Source organism: Silurus meridionalis, chromosome 20 (assembly GCF_014805685.1).
Source record: "Silurus meridionalis isolate SWU-2019-XX chromosome 20, ASM1480568v1, whole genome shotgun sequence".
Taxonomy (NCBI): domain Eukaryota; kingdom Metazoa; phylum Chordata; class Actinopteri; order Siluriformes; family Siluridae; genus Silurus; species Silurus meridionalis.
The window spans coordinates 7,824,668-7,840,000 of NC_060903.1; the positions used below are offsets into that span (position 1 = coordinate 7,824,668).

The 15,333-nt window shown below is 37.8% G+C and overlaps 1 protein-coding gene across 18 annotated transcripts in view; it reads left to right on the plus strand.

Annotated features, from left to right (window-relative positions):
* svilb (supervillin b) overlaps positions 1-15,333 on the plus strand; it is a 48,647-nt gene that overhangs the window by 20,133 nt on the left and 13,181 nt on the right. For 4 of the 18 annotated variants that reach the window (XM_046876478.1, XM_046876479.1, XM_046876470.1 and 1 more), the window contains exons 7-22: positions 523-2,799; positions 3,332-3,505; positions 3,635-3,660; positions 3,770-3,834; positions 4,155-4,291; positions 5,270-5,365; positions 6,929-7,190; positions 7,429-7,515; positions 8,578-9,205; positions 10,867-11,296; positions 12,312-12,438; positions 13,614-13,661; positions 14,002-14,082; positions 14,554-14,701; positions 14,858-14,878; positions 15,326-15,333. The exon at positions 15,326-15,333 is cut by the window's right edge and continues 88 nt beyond it. In XM_046876478.1, the coding sequence (XP_046732434.1) occupies positions 523-2,799; positions 3,332-3,505; positions 3,635-3,660; positions 3,770-3,834; positions 4,155-4,291; positions 5,270-5,365; positions 6,929-7,190; positions 7,429-7,515; positions 8,578-9,205; positions 10,867-11,296; positions 12,312-12,438; positions 13,614-13,661; positions 14,002-14,082; positions 14,554-14,701; positions 14,858-14,878; positions 15,326-15,333 (4,615 nt within the window). The remainder of the gene's footprint in view (positions 1-522; positions 2,800-3,331; positions 3,506-3,634; positions 3,661-3,769; positions 3,835-4,154; positions 4,292-5,269; positions 5,366-6,928; positions 7,191-7,428; positions 7,516-8,577; positions 9,206-10,866; positions 11,297-12,311; positions 12,439-13,613; positions 13,662-14,001; positions 14,083-14,553; positions 14,702-14,857; positions 14,879-15,325) is intronic. The other 14 variants (XM_046876468.1, XM_046876466.1, XM_046876469.1 and 11 more) reach the window with 14 other exon arrangements.

The following is a 15,333-nucleotide window of genomic DNA, read 5'->3' on the forward strand; positions in this document are numbered from 1 at the left end:
ATATGTTTATACGCTCTTATTTGTCAAATTTGCATATGCATACACTGCTTAGATTTTAATGCTGAATAAAAAAAGGTGTAGAAAAGATTTTTTATGTAAACTTATGTGAACTGTTTGTGGAACCTTTTTCTATTAAATACGTCTGTTTGTGTTAAGAAAAAAGGGCAGAAAAGTGTTTTAGTGACACTATATCTGTTATAGAATTGTATAATAATAATAATTGACACTTGATGTTACCACCTCCTCCTTGCGGAAAGAGCTATGTGCTTGTTGCTGGGAAATGGGGAATAGACATATAAATGCTTTGTGCTATGAAGTGAAAACTTCTGGATATTTCTACCACAGTTTTAGTCCAGGTTTAATATTTTTTTCTGTTACCTTATTTGGTAAACTAAATAATGATCCTTATGATCATTAGTAACAAAGTAATTGAATCAAGTATATATTACATCATTTATTATGTAGGTTACTCTGGATACTTTTGCCTTAGATCAATGCTAATTTTTTTTATCCTTTATAAAGAATACGAGGGAGAGAGAGACGGGCAAGGGATGACAGCTTAGGACGGATGTCTGATTCAGGATCAGATGCATCATCGGTCCGGCGTCTCCCTGTTGATACTCCTTCACATTTATCCCCTTATTCTGACCCTACAATCCACCTAGAAACATGGACTGCAGAACCCACAGGCCAACAGCATAATTTACATAGAGAACCTTCCCATTACTACCGAGCACACAGTGCTGAACCACCACGATACCAACGTGCACAGAGTATAGAATCTGCTAGCCATCAGCAATTACTCCCAAGCGAACAACAGGGTTTTCCAAATGTAGAACATCTGAATTATGATCATAGGAGTCAGGAGCATCACAAAACTTCTAGTCGCCAGCCGGAATATACACAAATTTCACCCTATTACAGGGACATCCAACAGCCAACTAAAATATGTAGAGTTCCCACACAGACTCATTCTATTAACAGAGACTTTCAAGAGTTATTTCCTGAGACTAGAAATGCCCCTCAACCTGAACTAAAGTATATACATGCCCATCAACCAATGCTTGTGGGTAATGCTTCTCATCAGCAACCTCTGCTGTATAAGGTTGAACAGGTTCCCCCATCATTTGGACAGAATCAGCAAATTATTTCTGGATACAGTCATGGTCATCCTCTGACTTATGGTCCTATTGAAGACTTGCATCCTGCCTACGGACATACTCAACACCATAGTCCTTCTCACTGGCCTAGTCAACAATCTGCTCCATTAAATGGGAATATTCCATGTTCTTCACCCAGGCCTTCTAAAACACATGTGTCTGCAGAGCCTCAGGGCAATGCAGACATACCGAGGTTGACGCCAATTGGTAGGGAAGGTGAAGAAACCAAGCAAACGGCCAGTGCTGATTATATTCCACTTTTCCAAAGAGAGGGCAGATCTGCTTCTAGGACTGACCAACCATCAAAATGCCTGCTGAAGAGTAGAAAAGCTGTGTTGCCTTCAGAAATTCGCCGTCGGGAGAGAAGTGTAGATGACACCATGCAGAGACACACTGAGGAAGTTTTGGAGGGTAGGAGAAGCAGAAGAATCAGCCAGTTAGAAGAGTTTAATCGAGCAGGTGAAGTGAGTGTCAGCCAGTTAGATGTGGAGGCAGATAAAGGCAGAAGCAGGCTGAGCAGCTTTGGGGAGAGAGAAGGACATGATGAGAGAAGAGTCAGTCCATTGGGGGAGGAAGGAAGTAAAGGAGAAAATAAGACCAACCACATGCAGAACAGAGCAGTCCATGATGATGGGAAAACAAGCAAGTCTCAAGAAAGAGTGGGATTGGGCAGCAAAAAGAGAATGCAGGGAGAAAATGTTGGGTATGAAAGGATAGAAGGGAACGAGAGGTGGGATGATTGTCAAATAAGCAAGTTAGCTCAAATTCAGCATCATGGTGATAAACAATTCGGTGGTATTATAGGAAAGTCAGAGAGAAAATTACAGAACTTTAAACCCCTTGAAGGTTCATCGAAGCAGGTTGGTAACTGGGTCAGCAAATCTGATGTACCACAAGGCTTTGAGAAAGTACCTACTCAATTTGAGATAAAAGATGAACAAAGTGTAAGGAGAATGGCATCGATTGAGAAAGTGGAGCTAAATGAATCCAGGAACTTAAAGGTTGATGTAGAAAATAGTGAACGTCAAATGATGGTCCAGAAAGATGTGTCAGAATTGCAGTGTAGACGAAGGAGGACCAGCCAGCCAGAGGAAGATGAGGCACATTTCAGGCACAGAAAGCTAAGCCAATCTGAAGAAGATTGGAAAGGACGTAGGGTGCGTAGGATCAGTCAGTCAGGTAGGTGGGATGGGCAAGATCAAATTGGCCATACAGCTGGTCACATGGAGGAAGATAGACATAAGAAGATAAATATGGAAATTCCAAAAGCAATGGATACCACACCAACACAACAGGAGGGCAATGACCAATCTGTGCATCACAGACTGGATGAAGCAGGCTGTTACTTACAGAGCGGTTCCTCCCTCCCACAGGCCCGCCACAGAAGAAGCAGGGATGACCTCAAACCAAAAGTCCGGACTCGCTCTATGTCAGATATTGGAGTGGCACAGCGGTCTGCAGCAATTCGTTGTCTTGATCGTGCTGCGAGTCGAGAATCCATTATGCCAACAGGGATTGGGCAGAATGTTAGGGAGACGGGAGCCACCAATGGTGAAGTAGGGGCTTTGGATACAAGAGTTTCTGTGGCAAAGTTAAGGCATTCCTATCTGGAGAATGCCTCAGGACACAGGCCTGAATTGTACGTGGATTGCACTTGAGTTTGAAATAAACACAAATACTAATTTTCTAAAATGGAGGCACACCTGCGTTATTTGTTGACCGTTTGTGTGCATATTAACATGCTGGTAGCCTTCGATTTTCTTGGTTTGTCTTGCGTCTGACTTTGCTGTGATGCATCGGGCAACATGTAATGCTAAAATATTATGGGATCATGTGTCTGTGAGAGAAATCTTACCAACTTAATTAAAACTAAACCAAATAAATTGCTACAACTAAATCATTAATTTAAAGAGTTTTGCCAGTTTTTCCAATTTCTGGTTTGAAAGCAGCTGCATGTGTGTGTAAAGTAAATAATCAAAGTTGATTGTGTGCTTATTTATTATCGCATGAGGCTTCTTTTAATAAATGTGTTGCTCTGTCATAAAGAAACCGAATTTTAAACTATTAAATGTAAATGTGTTAAATGTAAAGGCAATGTTTTTTTTATTTTTAATAATTGTCAATTTTCTTCTTTTGTTTCATTCTTTTGATCAAACTTGCCCTATATTAAGAAGTGAGTCTAAGATAGACACTGCTGCCATGGAGACTGACCCAGCAGAGGTTGTTGAACAAGAAAAAGGGCAGCGTCGACCTAGACGGTATATCAATCCTGGTGATGATCGCAAGTCCTCTGAAAGGTTTAGAACCCAACCAGTCACATCAGCTGAAAGACTACATTCTGATAGGTATGTAAGACAAGGGAGTGTAATGCAATGAACATTCATTGAAATGTTCTCATATATTATCCCCTCCCACTTCATTTTCTTTGCAATCACTGACACTTCTTATTGTAATTTTTGGTTGCTATGTTTTAGGTCCCTGGAACTCCATAAGACAGAAGGTGAGTTTATTGCCATTTATGGATAATGATTTACAATACAACATACAAAAATGACCAGTGCACATATATGGGAAAAAATTGCTCATAAACACCCACTTTGTTTCTCTAGTGGATGAAGAGAAGTTGGATGAGCGAGCAAAAATGAGTGTCGCAGCCAAGCGGTCCCTGTTCAGGGTATAAGACTTTTATAGTCTATACAGTATGTACGTACATTCACTCACTTGTACAGTCTGCTCTAGGTATGATGGGCAAAGTGTGATATAACAAGCACTCTTTAAAGCTACTGACAAATATCATAATTTTACAATAGTATGGCAGATAAATGGGGAGGGTTGCGTTAGGAAGGGCATCCAGCGTAAAAACGTGCCAAATCAAACATGCGGATGTCCGCTGTGGCGACCCCTAACGGGAGAAGCTGAAAGAAACTTTTTTATGGTCATTGCTGCTTTCTTTGCTTGGGTTAATATTTTCCATATTGCTTGACCATGTTTTAGGAGCTTGAAAAGACTGCAGAAAGTGGTGTTCCCAAACCTCGGTCTCGTAATGCAGCGGTGGAACGGAGGCTCAGGCGTACACTGGACCGTTCCAGAACCCAACCTGTTACCACAGAAGAAGTAGTCATTGCTGCAACGTAAGTGCACTTCTCCTGACATTGCTGCTACAAAAAGTATCCCATGAAGTATGGTCGCATGAATGGAGGTCACCAGTACACAATTAATTCTGTGTTCTTTTAAAGTCATCAAACACATTTATCTGTTAAAGTAAAAATAGGACAGGAAGTATATAAAGTATAGGAAGGAAATATAGGTAGTTCTTGAACTATAGCAGAGTTTTTCTTATGGAGTAACATCAAATACATTCTTAAAAATAATAATAAATAATAAATATATGTATGTATGTATGTACTCAAGAACTAATTATTCTAACTAATAATTAAATGTTAGTTTTCTATTAGGGTGGACATTATGTTAGCAAAGAAGCAAGGGGTGAAGGGTAAATTTAGATGCTTCTACCACCACCATGCTTCACTGTAGCAATGAATGTTTTTAAAAGTGATTAGATGTAATATAAATGTAACATTTTGCAGGCAAAACAAATATCGATAGAAAATTTCTTATAGGATTCCAGAGCCTTGTTGTCTTAACCTACTTGAAGTGGGATTTCATATGACCTACAAATGTTTTGTAACACTCAACTTGATGGTGTGTCTGCTTTGATTGTCTTGTTAATAACTTCTCTCACTTGAGAATGTGGATCTCTTCAGCATCTTTCAGTTTCTATTCCAATTGTGAATTGGAACGTATTTCTCAATTAATTTTTCCTTGATACAATTCTAGCCTTTTTTTTAGAATAGAGCAGGATGCGGTTTTGGACACAGAGTTTTAGCATCAGCCCCAACAGTGGATTTTTGATTAATAAATATACAACCCTGTATACTGTAATTATTCATGGACAGATTTATTTTTTTAGTTTTCATTTCTGTTGTTACTGTGAATTGTTACTGCAATAACTTTAGTTTGCTTTTATTTATTGTTTATTTGTCACTGATTTATGGATGTGCAACTATCATTCACTGATTTTCTCTGGCATTACTTGTCCTTTTCTAAAGTTCTCCTGGTCCCCCCACCCAAATCGCCACTGTTCAAACCACAGCCCCCAGGTTTCCCAGTCCCACAGTAGTCAGCACCACAATGACTAACTTCAGGTACCTGTACTGTATGCATGTGAATGAGCTTTCAGGGCTTCCAATTAGCTTTTCAAGTCTGCGTTTTTGTTTGTTTCTATAATATCTACTTATGTTTATGTCTGCAGCATGGCTACTGATTTGATACAATATCTTTGCATTTTGTAATCGTGTGTATGTTGAAAATGTTTTTGTTCCACGAGTGAAGTAAAGGCCGTGGACAGCACCATCTACTGGTCAAATACTGCACTTTGAGTTACTTTTACACTTCCACAATATGATGAAAATATTTCACCTTCAGCTTCACCTTGTAACGAAGGTTACAGTAAATATTAGGTTAGTCCATGTGGCTATCCAGCAACCAGTTGCTATCCGAAGCTAAGAGAAAGCTCATACATTTAAAAAAGTGCTTGCATTTGAAAGTGTATTCAAAGTAAAAATTTAAAAGTTTAAAAAGGTCATTGTAAAAGTATAATAATAATATTTCCTTGAGATTATTTTCCACCCTATTTATTATTAACAAACTATGAACTTGATCATCAATACACCATAAGTAACATTGTCAAAGTCACAAAGATAACACGTGGTAGCTGATGATAGTTAATATGACTGCAAAGATTTGAATTAACACGTTAGTACATTTTGGTCATTTTAATCATACTCATTTGTGGTCCACACTGGGGTCTATTTGAATCATTATTGAAAATTATTTTATTACTTAAAATAAGTGATTTTTACCTTTTTTTAATAAACCGTTTTATTAGCTGACTAAAGCAGATGGTTAAGGCACACCATGGAAAGCATGTTTAAAATAAGTTCAGTGCCAAAGTCAAATTGCAAAAACAAGTTCTGCATTTATAACATACACATATGATGTGGTATAATTAAAGATTTTAAAAATCTATTAAAAAGTGTGTAAGGGTGTATATATGAAGTCCATGTTACTATATCAGCTACAGTTTATGATAGAAGGAAATTTGAGACATGATGGAGTAGAGCTGCATTAAAACCACAAGTTATTAGTGTTAAGTGTTTAATGTGAAGACAAAGATCTTTTCAAGTGAGATTTATATATATAATGTAGTCCATATAGCATTGATGGTTAGTTTATTAATTTATTATTGTTACTAATGGCATATACATTTTTTAAATTCATTGTTTGTTCATGTTAATGGAAATGTTTGTTCCCTATATTTGTTTGCAGAGATGAAGCTCACACTGTCTTATGTTTCTTTCATTTAGCAATGCCTCCTGCTAAAAACACATTGAATGTTGCAAGGTTTCTAACTTAGTGTGATTTGTAGGTGACTAAATGATGGGTTTTGCTTGATTTATTATTAGTTAGTGTCACAGCTGAGTAGTTCTGGAAGAAGTGCTCTTCATTATGTGTTTTTCTTTTATAGCCTTAAGTTGTATTTATTGCAGTTTATGATTTATATGTAATTGGTGACTAAATGTAAAAAATGTCTGATTTGAAAACATTTTTTGGAGCATGCATGCATTGTGGGTGGTATAACTGCTAGCCTGCAAATGCTCTATTCTCTCTGTATTATCTTGTAGTGATGATTGTTTTTCTCCTCCCAGCATGAAGACTCCCTCAGCCCCTGATTCTGCTCCACAGGAGAAGGAAAAGGAGGTGTCACAAGGAGAAGTAGGGACGGGAGAAAGAGCAGGGGCCGAGGAGCCTGACCTGTCAACGCTGAGCCTTTCAGAGAAAATGGCTCTGTTTAACCGCCTTTCCCATCCTCCTGCCCAAAAAGCAGAGGACGCATGCCCAGATACACGCCCACGCAGGAGAAATGCCCGGTTCCAAACTCAGCCCATCACCCAAGAAGAAGTAAATCAGGTAAACTTAGCTATTTTTGGGACATGTTGCAGTTTTTATTATATATATATATATATATATATATATATATATATATATATATATATATATATATATATATATTGTTTGAGCAGCAGTTTATTTTAAAACATTCCTGCGTAATTATTCGGTCCCAACTGAGCATATAGGAGTATTGTTTTGATGCTATAGTTTTTCTTATTTCACCATTCTGAGCATCAGAACACTGTCCCTTTCACAGGATCTAATGCAGACTATAGATCCATCAGATCACACAGGTTTTATTTCCATGCCTGATGGGTTTGTAGTACCACCCCATGGCAATCAAGTAAGACAATAAAAAACATTTTGGTCTATTTTTTAGTCCTGGGCCAATAACCGCTTCGGATTGGCAGTTTTGCGTTCTCATATTGGATGCCTGCTTCTTATCAGTGGCCTGTTGCCCAGTGAATGTTTGCTTGAACACCACTTATTGGCTTTGTCAGGATTTGCTCAATTAATTGTTTAGGTTTTCACTAGTTGCCCTATAAAGTTATAACTTAAGTGATCCTACAGCCGGAACTATTGCTACTGCTACTACAGCTAACGTTATTACGAGTTCTATTAATTCTAAAAATAATCCCCATGACTACTACAATGCCTTCTGCTAATACTGATGCTATTCTTTTGTTGCTGATGCTGCTATTTTTATCATTACTATTTCTATTACTCATACTAGTAAACTACTAACTTGCTGCTGCTCCTACTACAACTACTACTTCTGCAATCACCACAACTACTATAATAACGTCTCCCAATGCTATTATAAATACTACAACTTTTTTATTTTTTTTAATTTTTACTTTATTTTTACTTTATTTATTTATTTATTTATTTTACTGCTCCTACTTCTACTTAGTACTACCACAATGACTATTGCCCCTATACTATTTCTCCTGTTGCAACTCTTACTAATGCTGCTATTACTACTATTAGTATTAAAAATACTAATTTGTTTGTGTTTATACTCTACTTACATATATTATACACATGAATTTTAATCTGTTGACCACATTATTTTTTCTAGCATGCATGTTGCAGTGGATTGAAAAGGAATTAAATGTGTGTGCCATGCTCACTTGTTATATAATTACTCTGATAGGAAGCTGTGTAGTAATGCGTAAAAGGTTATTTTGAGATGAAGTCATTTGTGTAAATGTCAGATATGTTGTGCATTTTCAGCTGACAATGTGTGTGTGCTTGTACTGTACCATGCAGAAATTTTGGATACACATGAGACAAAGGCTACAGGGACTAACCTGAATTTTCTTGCTGTTTTTGTAAGTTTTGTGTGTGCTGTTTTTTTTTTTTTACTTGCATTCATTTTTCTCTTTTCTATGTCAATTCATAGCTGCAGAATGGAGGTCTTAAGTTGGAGCCTCTCTCTGCATCGTTGATTCGTTCTGTTGCTGCGGTCACCGCCCAGGCTTCTGTTGCCATGGTGACAAACCTGTCAGTGGCGATCCCTGCAGATGTTCACACAGAGACATGCCCAGCCCTCTCTCGCACTCCTACTCCAGCAGCACCGCCCAATCTGGTTTCATCCAATCACTCACCCCACGATAAGCTTCCAGCTTATGAGAGAGGTGTTCGATATTTCAGCTTGACAGAGAGTGGAGAAAACTGTCCCCCTGAGATATGCTCTCCGCCCCCCTCTGAGGAGCCGATCCAACCAGGACAAAGCAAGGGCTTGGCTGCTAGAGTATCAGCCAGTGAGCAGAAACAGGAGGAGGACTATATGTATAGACTTGGTTTGGCAGAAATCGGGGAATCCAAGAACCCTCGTGTGTTTAATCAGAGCACACATACACACACACACTCTCACACTCATGGAGAGAGGGAGGCGGGGCTGACTGACAAGAAAGAGAGAGAGCAGAGAGAGTATGACAGAGTGAGACTGCAAGACTGGGAGAGAGGGAAAGACAAGATCCCTATCTCACAAGGTTACCTCTCACCAGACGCTGTTCAGACAGCCTCAGGTAAGCGATGAGAGAAATGCAATTTATTAAATAAACAATCAAATAAATAAAAAGGTTCAAGGGAGTATAATTAAATTTGTGTCCTTATTGTATCTGATGCCACATATTGCACTCTGTGTCACACTTGGTTGCTTGTCCATGTGCTGAGCCCATTTTTGGATTTTTTTTTTGTTTTGTGTTATGTGAGGTCTGCCATGCTGGGCTGAATGTGATTAGCATAATTTCACGTACATGCAGCCCACACGGGTTTCTTTGTCTGTGCCTGAGAATCACAAACTCTAATAACGTTGCTGTGAAGGAGGTGGGAGGCTTTTGACTGGAGTGTTACTATCTTGAGGGAGCAGAGTGCTCTTAGCACTATGTGAGTAAAAATGCAGCAATAAATTGCTGTCTTGCTTAAAGGGGGAAAAATATGAATGAAAATATGTAATGAACTATATAAAATAAAACAGTTTGTGTGTTACCCTAATGGGTAAAAATAATTGTACAGCAAAAAAGGCATAAGGTAAGCCTCATTTGATCTGCATACTCTTATAATTTTGAAGAAACGAAAACCCGATAAGATTAATTGTGTTTAATACTGCATGTGTTGGATGTCTGCTCAAAAGGGAGTCGCTCTGATTACCCCCTGCCTTGTGTGCTTGTGCAGTTGCAACACAGTTGCAATGTGGTGTGTTGTAGTACCTATTTAATTTGCCATATGTAGAATGTTTGCTTTGGCTCGAGGGCCAAAATAGGTGAATATTTCTAATTAATATGAACAAAAGTAATCTGTATGATATCACATAGGATAAATTACTTAACACATTTTGGAATGTGGGTTGCACTGTATCCTTTTCCACCAGGCTGATTCATCTCGGGGATATGGTTGCCAAGTCAATGCACATTTAAAAACGATTCAAGGTTGCCTACACAGTAGAAACCAGTTGTACTGACACACTATTAATATGTTAGTGTGCAATATGAGATGTTCCCCTAAGATTTACTAACCTGTGAATAAGAATATGCACTCTCCCTCCAGTATTACAGAAGTGTTAAAACGCAAAAAAACTATTTCGCATAACATTTCACTCTTAGATTTACTGCCTATTAGGGTGATGTGCTAAACTGTTTCTTTATTCTGTAATGGTCATTTCTCGTGCTCATTTTGCAGATTGATAGAGCAGCAAATGGTCTACAGGATAAATTAGTCGCATAACATTTAGCTAGCTCAAGTATAAGTTTTATTTGAAAGGGAATGACGACTAGTGTAATCCCACAGCTCAATGCTAAGTCATGTTGTACATAGAGACTTGTTCCCTGAGGGAATCTTACCCTTGCTAACTCAGACAAGCAGAGGTGAGAATAAAAAAGGCCTCGACTCTTCACTAAATGGCACAGATCATTAAATACATTCGAGGATTAAAGTAAAACATTAATGTGCCAACTGCTGGAAACTTATGTTAACAAAAACTTCCAAGTCTCAGCTTTATAGGCCATTGAAAATAAGCTAATTGCAGGGGTGTCAAAAGTTTACGCTTGAGAATTAGAATGTGTGTGTGTGTGTGTGTGTGTGTGTGTGTGTGTGTGTGTGTGTGTGTGTGTGTGTGTGTGTGTGTGTGTGTGTGTGTGTGCGCGCACTAACATTTCACTTGTACTTTTCCACTTTGTGTGTTACATAGATGCTCCTGAGATTGGTCCATCTGTGTTTCCTGTGAGCACTGCAGTTGTTTCCCTCCAAAGTACTTCACGCACTTCGACTGCTCCTTCACACTCACTCACATACCTGCAGCACAGTTCTCCTCCAATCCAAAGCTCTTTTCACATTTCCCCTCAAACCTCACCTCAGACTCATCCCAAACCACAGCCATACCTCCAATCTCCTCCACCACCCGAAGCACAAATCTACTCAGAATCTTTTGGACAGATACAAACCAAAGTATCTCCTCAGTCAATCAATCCAAATCAGTCTTATTCCTACACCCCTCCTCAGACTAAGGTCCCACCTCAGACGCAACCTAAACCCCAGTACATTGTACCAAGTTGTGTCCAGGCTTCTCCTGTGGCTCAAGAAGAATCAGAAACGATGACATCAATGTCTATTAAAGAGAGGTGAGTGTATGGTTAGTGGTCTTATCTAGGCTACTTGTGTTTGTAATCTTTTTCTGAGATTTATTGTTTTTAGATGTGGTTTGCTTTGTGCAGCATATAGTTGGCCGAGCCATTTTTTAGTTCCGCTGAGTTTATTTGCAGTTAGATTGCTCACACTATTTTTTGTTTAGTGTTTCAAATGATCCAAATCTGCATTCAATCAAATTTGATTACGTAGTGGGCGTGATCAAAACAAGAAGAAAGTAGTGGTAATGTTTTCTTTCTTTCACTTTTATTTTTTTTGCTGACTTTTATGTTCCTGGGAACTCAGGAACAACAGCAAAAATAGTGTGAGGTCAAAGTGGCAACGCTGTCAGTATGACCCCTTAATACTGACTGACAGTTTCGCAACATGTTCATAATTGTTCCCAAATAGAAATGAACGAAAATGTGTAGGGATTTTTTTTATTATTATTTTATCTTCTTTTTTTGTTATCCTACTTACCCACTTCGCAGCCAGATGCTTTGTTAACCATTTTTTTAAAATCCGTTAAGAATGAATAGTGTTCGTCCTATTAATATGTCAGTCTTTGGATATTTGGCATGTATTGTATTTTTCTCTAAATATAACTGCATTTAAATTGTATTATTGTATCATAGAAAACAAAAATGGTCCTGAAAAACAGTAATTTGTATTAGTTGCTAAAATGTACACCACCTGGACATAAAAACGGCTGTAAACGCAGCATGTATAAAGGGCATCAGCGCTGTTCTCCTTGCCTCCTGTTTGATGAATGAATTTGGGTCAGTGCTCCTCTTCAGTGAGCCACATAGAGATTGCTATTTTCGAATGTTCTGTTCTGCTGGCTGCCCTTCTTTAGGGTAAGGAAGAATTAAAGGAGGTTACATTGATAGAGCGAAAAAAGAATATTTGCTATATAGAAATTCTTGAAGAAGCAGAATGCATAATTTAAGGTACTTCATTTTAATTTTGCATCCATTAATGTGCAGTATGATTGTGATATTTTCTTTCCAGGTTAGCCTTGTTGAAAAAGAGTGGGGAGGAGGATTGGAAAAACAGGATGAACAAGAAACAGGAGGTTGTGCAGGAAGTCGCATCAATGAGCAACCAAATATGGGAAGAACAAAGCTTCAAGAAGAAGGTAAATGTTAGAAGAAATGTTTGGCCAAAAATATTAAGACCTGTTTTTTTTTTTTTTTTTTTTTTTTAAATCATGTGCATGTTTAGTTTTAATATATAATAATTTATTTCAACAAGCAAAGAGGGCTGTTTTATCGAATACTGTTGCTGTGATCCAGCCGTAAGCTTGAGGCCGCCGGCTGTGTTCCGCAATTAAGAACTGAATGATTGCGAGTATAAAACTGCCTTTATACAATCATTCTACATTTAAGTAACTGACATTTCCGGCACAATATCGCCAAATATTTTTAACGATTTGCAATAATAATTCATAATAATTAATAATTTTAACAATTCAAAGGTGACTATGCAGGAATTATGATTGACAGCAATAGCCAACAAGGTTAAAGACTGTAATGTAGCAATGGATAACAAATATTCTCCATGAATGCTTTTTACCCTATTTTATTTTTCCCAAATTGTTGTTTTCTAAACAACAAAATGCAGTTAGTAATGAATGACCAATTAATAATGTTCCACATCATTAATAATTGAACAACAAAGTAACACTATAGTGAGTTTTACTTTATTGTTTAAACTCAAATCCACAGCAGTTACATAACATGCAAAAAAAGTTGATCAGCGTTAAGTGTTATGCAAATTTTGTTCAGTCAACGTTTAATAATTCCTAAAGCTGGATAAAGTCTTATCTAGTGTGAAGATGTGCAAATGTGATCTATCCAAGGAAATGTATTTCACCAATCAAATTAGTGGACCAGAACGAGCTGCTGTGTGTGTGTGTGTGTGTGTGTGTGTATATAATACAATATAATAAAGTGCAGATTGTAATACTGGATTGCTGCTATTCTTAATACATTGAGCAAAAACAAATGAAAGGATGTAAAACTTTAGGATTGGGGAGTTGCCTGGTTAATTTTAAACATAGCTTTGTGCCATGATATATTGTCAATCATATAGTATGGTATAATGCTCAAACCAAATAAAAATCTTTTTTGCTGTTTATATATGCTATCAAAAAAGCAAGGCTACTAACTAGGCCAGTCAGATGAGTAGCTTTTAATGCATATTCTTTTATTTTTTATGGTATGAACCCCATGATGTGGTTTTTAAAATAAAAATAAATAAATAAATAAAAACCTGTGCCTTACACACACATTCATTACTTGTGTGTTATAGGAAGAGAGGGCTGTTATTGAGGAGTTTGCCTCATCTGAACAGGTTTGGGTAAGATTTGATCATGCATACTGCATCAACAGCTTTTAGCTTTTGGCAGATCAGATAGTTTACCTACATTGCTCCCTGGCTTATGCTACTTAATGATTAGCTGGTGCTTAAGTACCATTTGGGGCTTTTTTGCAACTTCGACATGCTTGTTCACTTCAATTTTTAAAAGATATTTGCTGCCCTATTTTCTTCCTAAGTTTACATAACATTACTTCTGTTCTTTCCTATGATTTGCATTGCCCTTTCAGTTTAATTTGATCTCATTTCTTGCCTTCTGGGTGCTTTTTTATTTCCTTTTTTTCCCCTTCTTTCTCATTCTCACATCATCTCCTGCCTGTAGGAGCCTGTTTTTGCTTCCACCTATTCCCCTCCTCCTTTCCATCCCACCCCAAAATGTCAGCCTGTAGACCATCCATGCCAGGTAAGTGTCCACCCCTTCACTCAACAACTTACTGTCATCCTGTCTACTTTGGAGTTGTGGGTGTTTCAGAGCAAGCCTATTCCTAGTGTCTGAATGTTTTCAATGAGTGAATTATAAACTCTTGTGTTGGATAAAAGACATGCTGCTTATATTTAGGGATTGTTCCTCTATAGTTCCTGCTGCAAATAAACAGAACCAGGGTGAAGCTGTAGTGCATAGAATATTTTGGTTAAAGAAAGAAAGCAAAAGCATCAGTGAGGATAGGGATTTTGGGTGTAATCCAGGAACATTCCTGAGCTCCTGTGAGTCACCCTGGAAGCCTGAAGCGGTAGTTTGCTGTCAGGGATTTTTAGTTAAAAATGTTGAATGCAAACGTTATTTGCCACTCAAGATATTTCCCACATCATAGCAAAAAAACAAAACCTTGCACTGCATTTCTGTCTAATTCCTGTTCTTAATTACTATTTCCAGAGACTGGGAGAAGGAATAGAGGGACAGATGTCCATTGAAGAACGAAAGCAGATGATCTCTACACGAGAAGAGGCATGGCAAAGCACTGGAAAGGGTGTAGCAAATGACTCTGGCCAGTATACTGTGGCTGCTCGGATGGTGAAGAAAGGTTAGGATATTGAAATGCATACAAGCACATATTTCATTTTATAGTAAATTTATGTGGACTGTTAATGTTTGTCCATTTTTTGCTATTACAATAAAAAACAAAACATATCTTTGCATACCAGGTGTTTTAGTAATGTGTGGATTAATGTTTTTGTAGGACAGATCTACGAAAGTTCGGGTAATGCTTGTTTCTTTGTACTCACATGCATACGTTTATAGATGCCAATCACCTGTAATTTGTAATTTGCTTTCACAGCATAGTTGACACTTCACATAGCTTGAAATGACAAAATGATGACTAAACTGTGACACAGCACCTCCTAAGCACTCAATCTTTCAGTAAAGCTGCTTAGGCACTACAGTTTCCTGAATACTAACTCTTTCTTCTTTTAGAGTGCAGTTTCTTTCATCCAGATTGAATAGCAAGCTCTGTTTTCCCTCCTTTATGCATTTTAGTTTGAAGTTGAAACAAACTGAAATCAGTCACTTAAATACGTGTATACATTTGCAGTAAATCAGATCTTCAGCTTTTTTCTAGGTCCTGGAGGATGCAAATGTTTTACCCATTTCTAAAGCTGTAATAAACTTGAGAAATTTTGTAATGTAAAGTACATCTCTGCTTTAGGTCTAGCT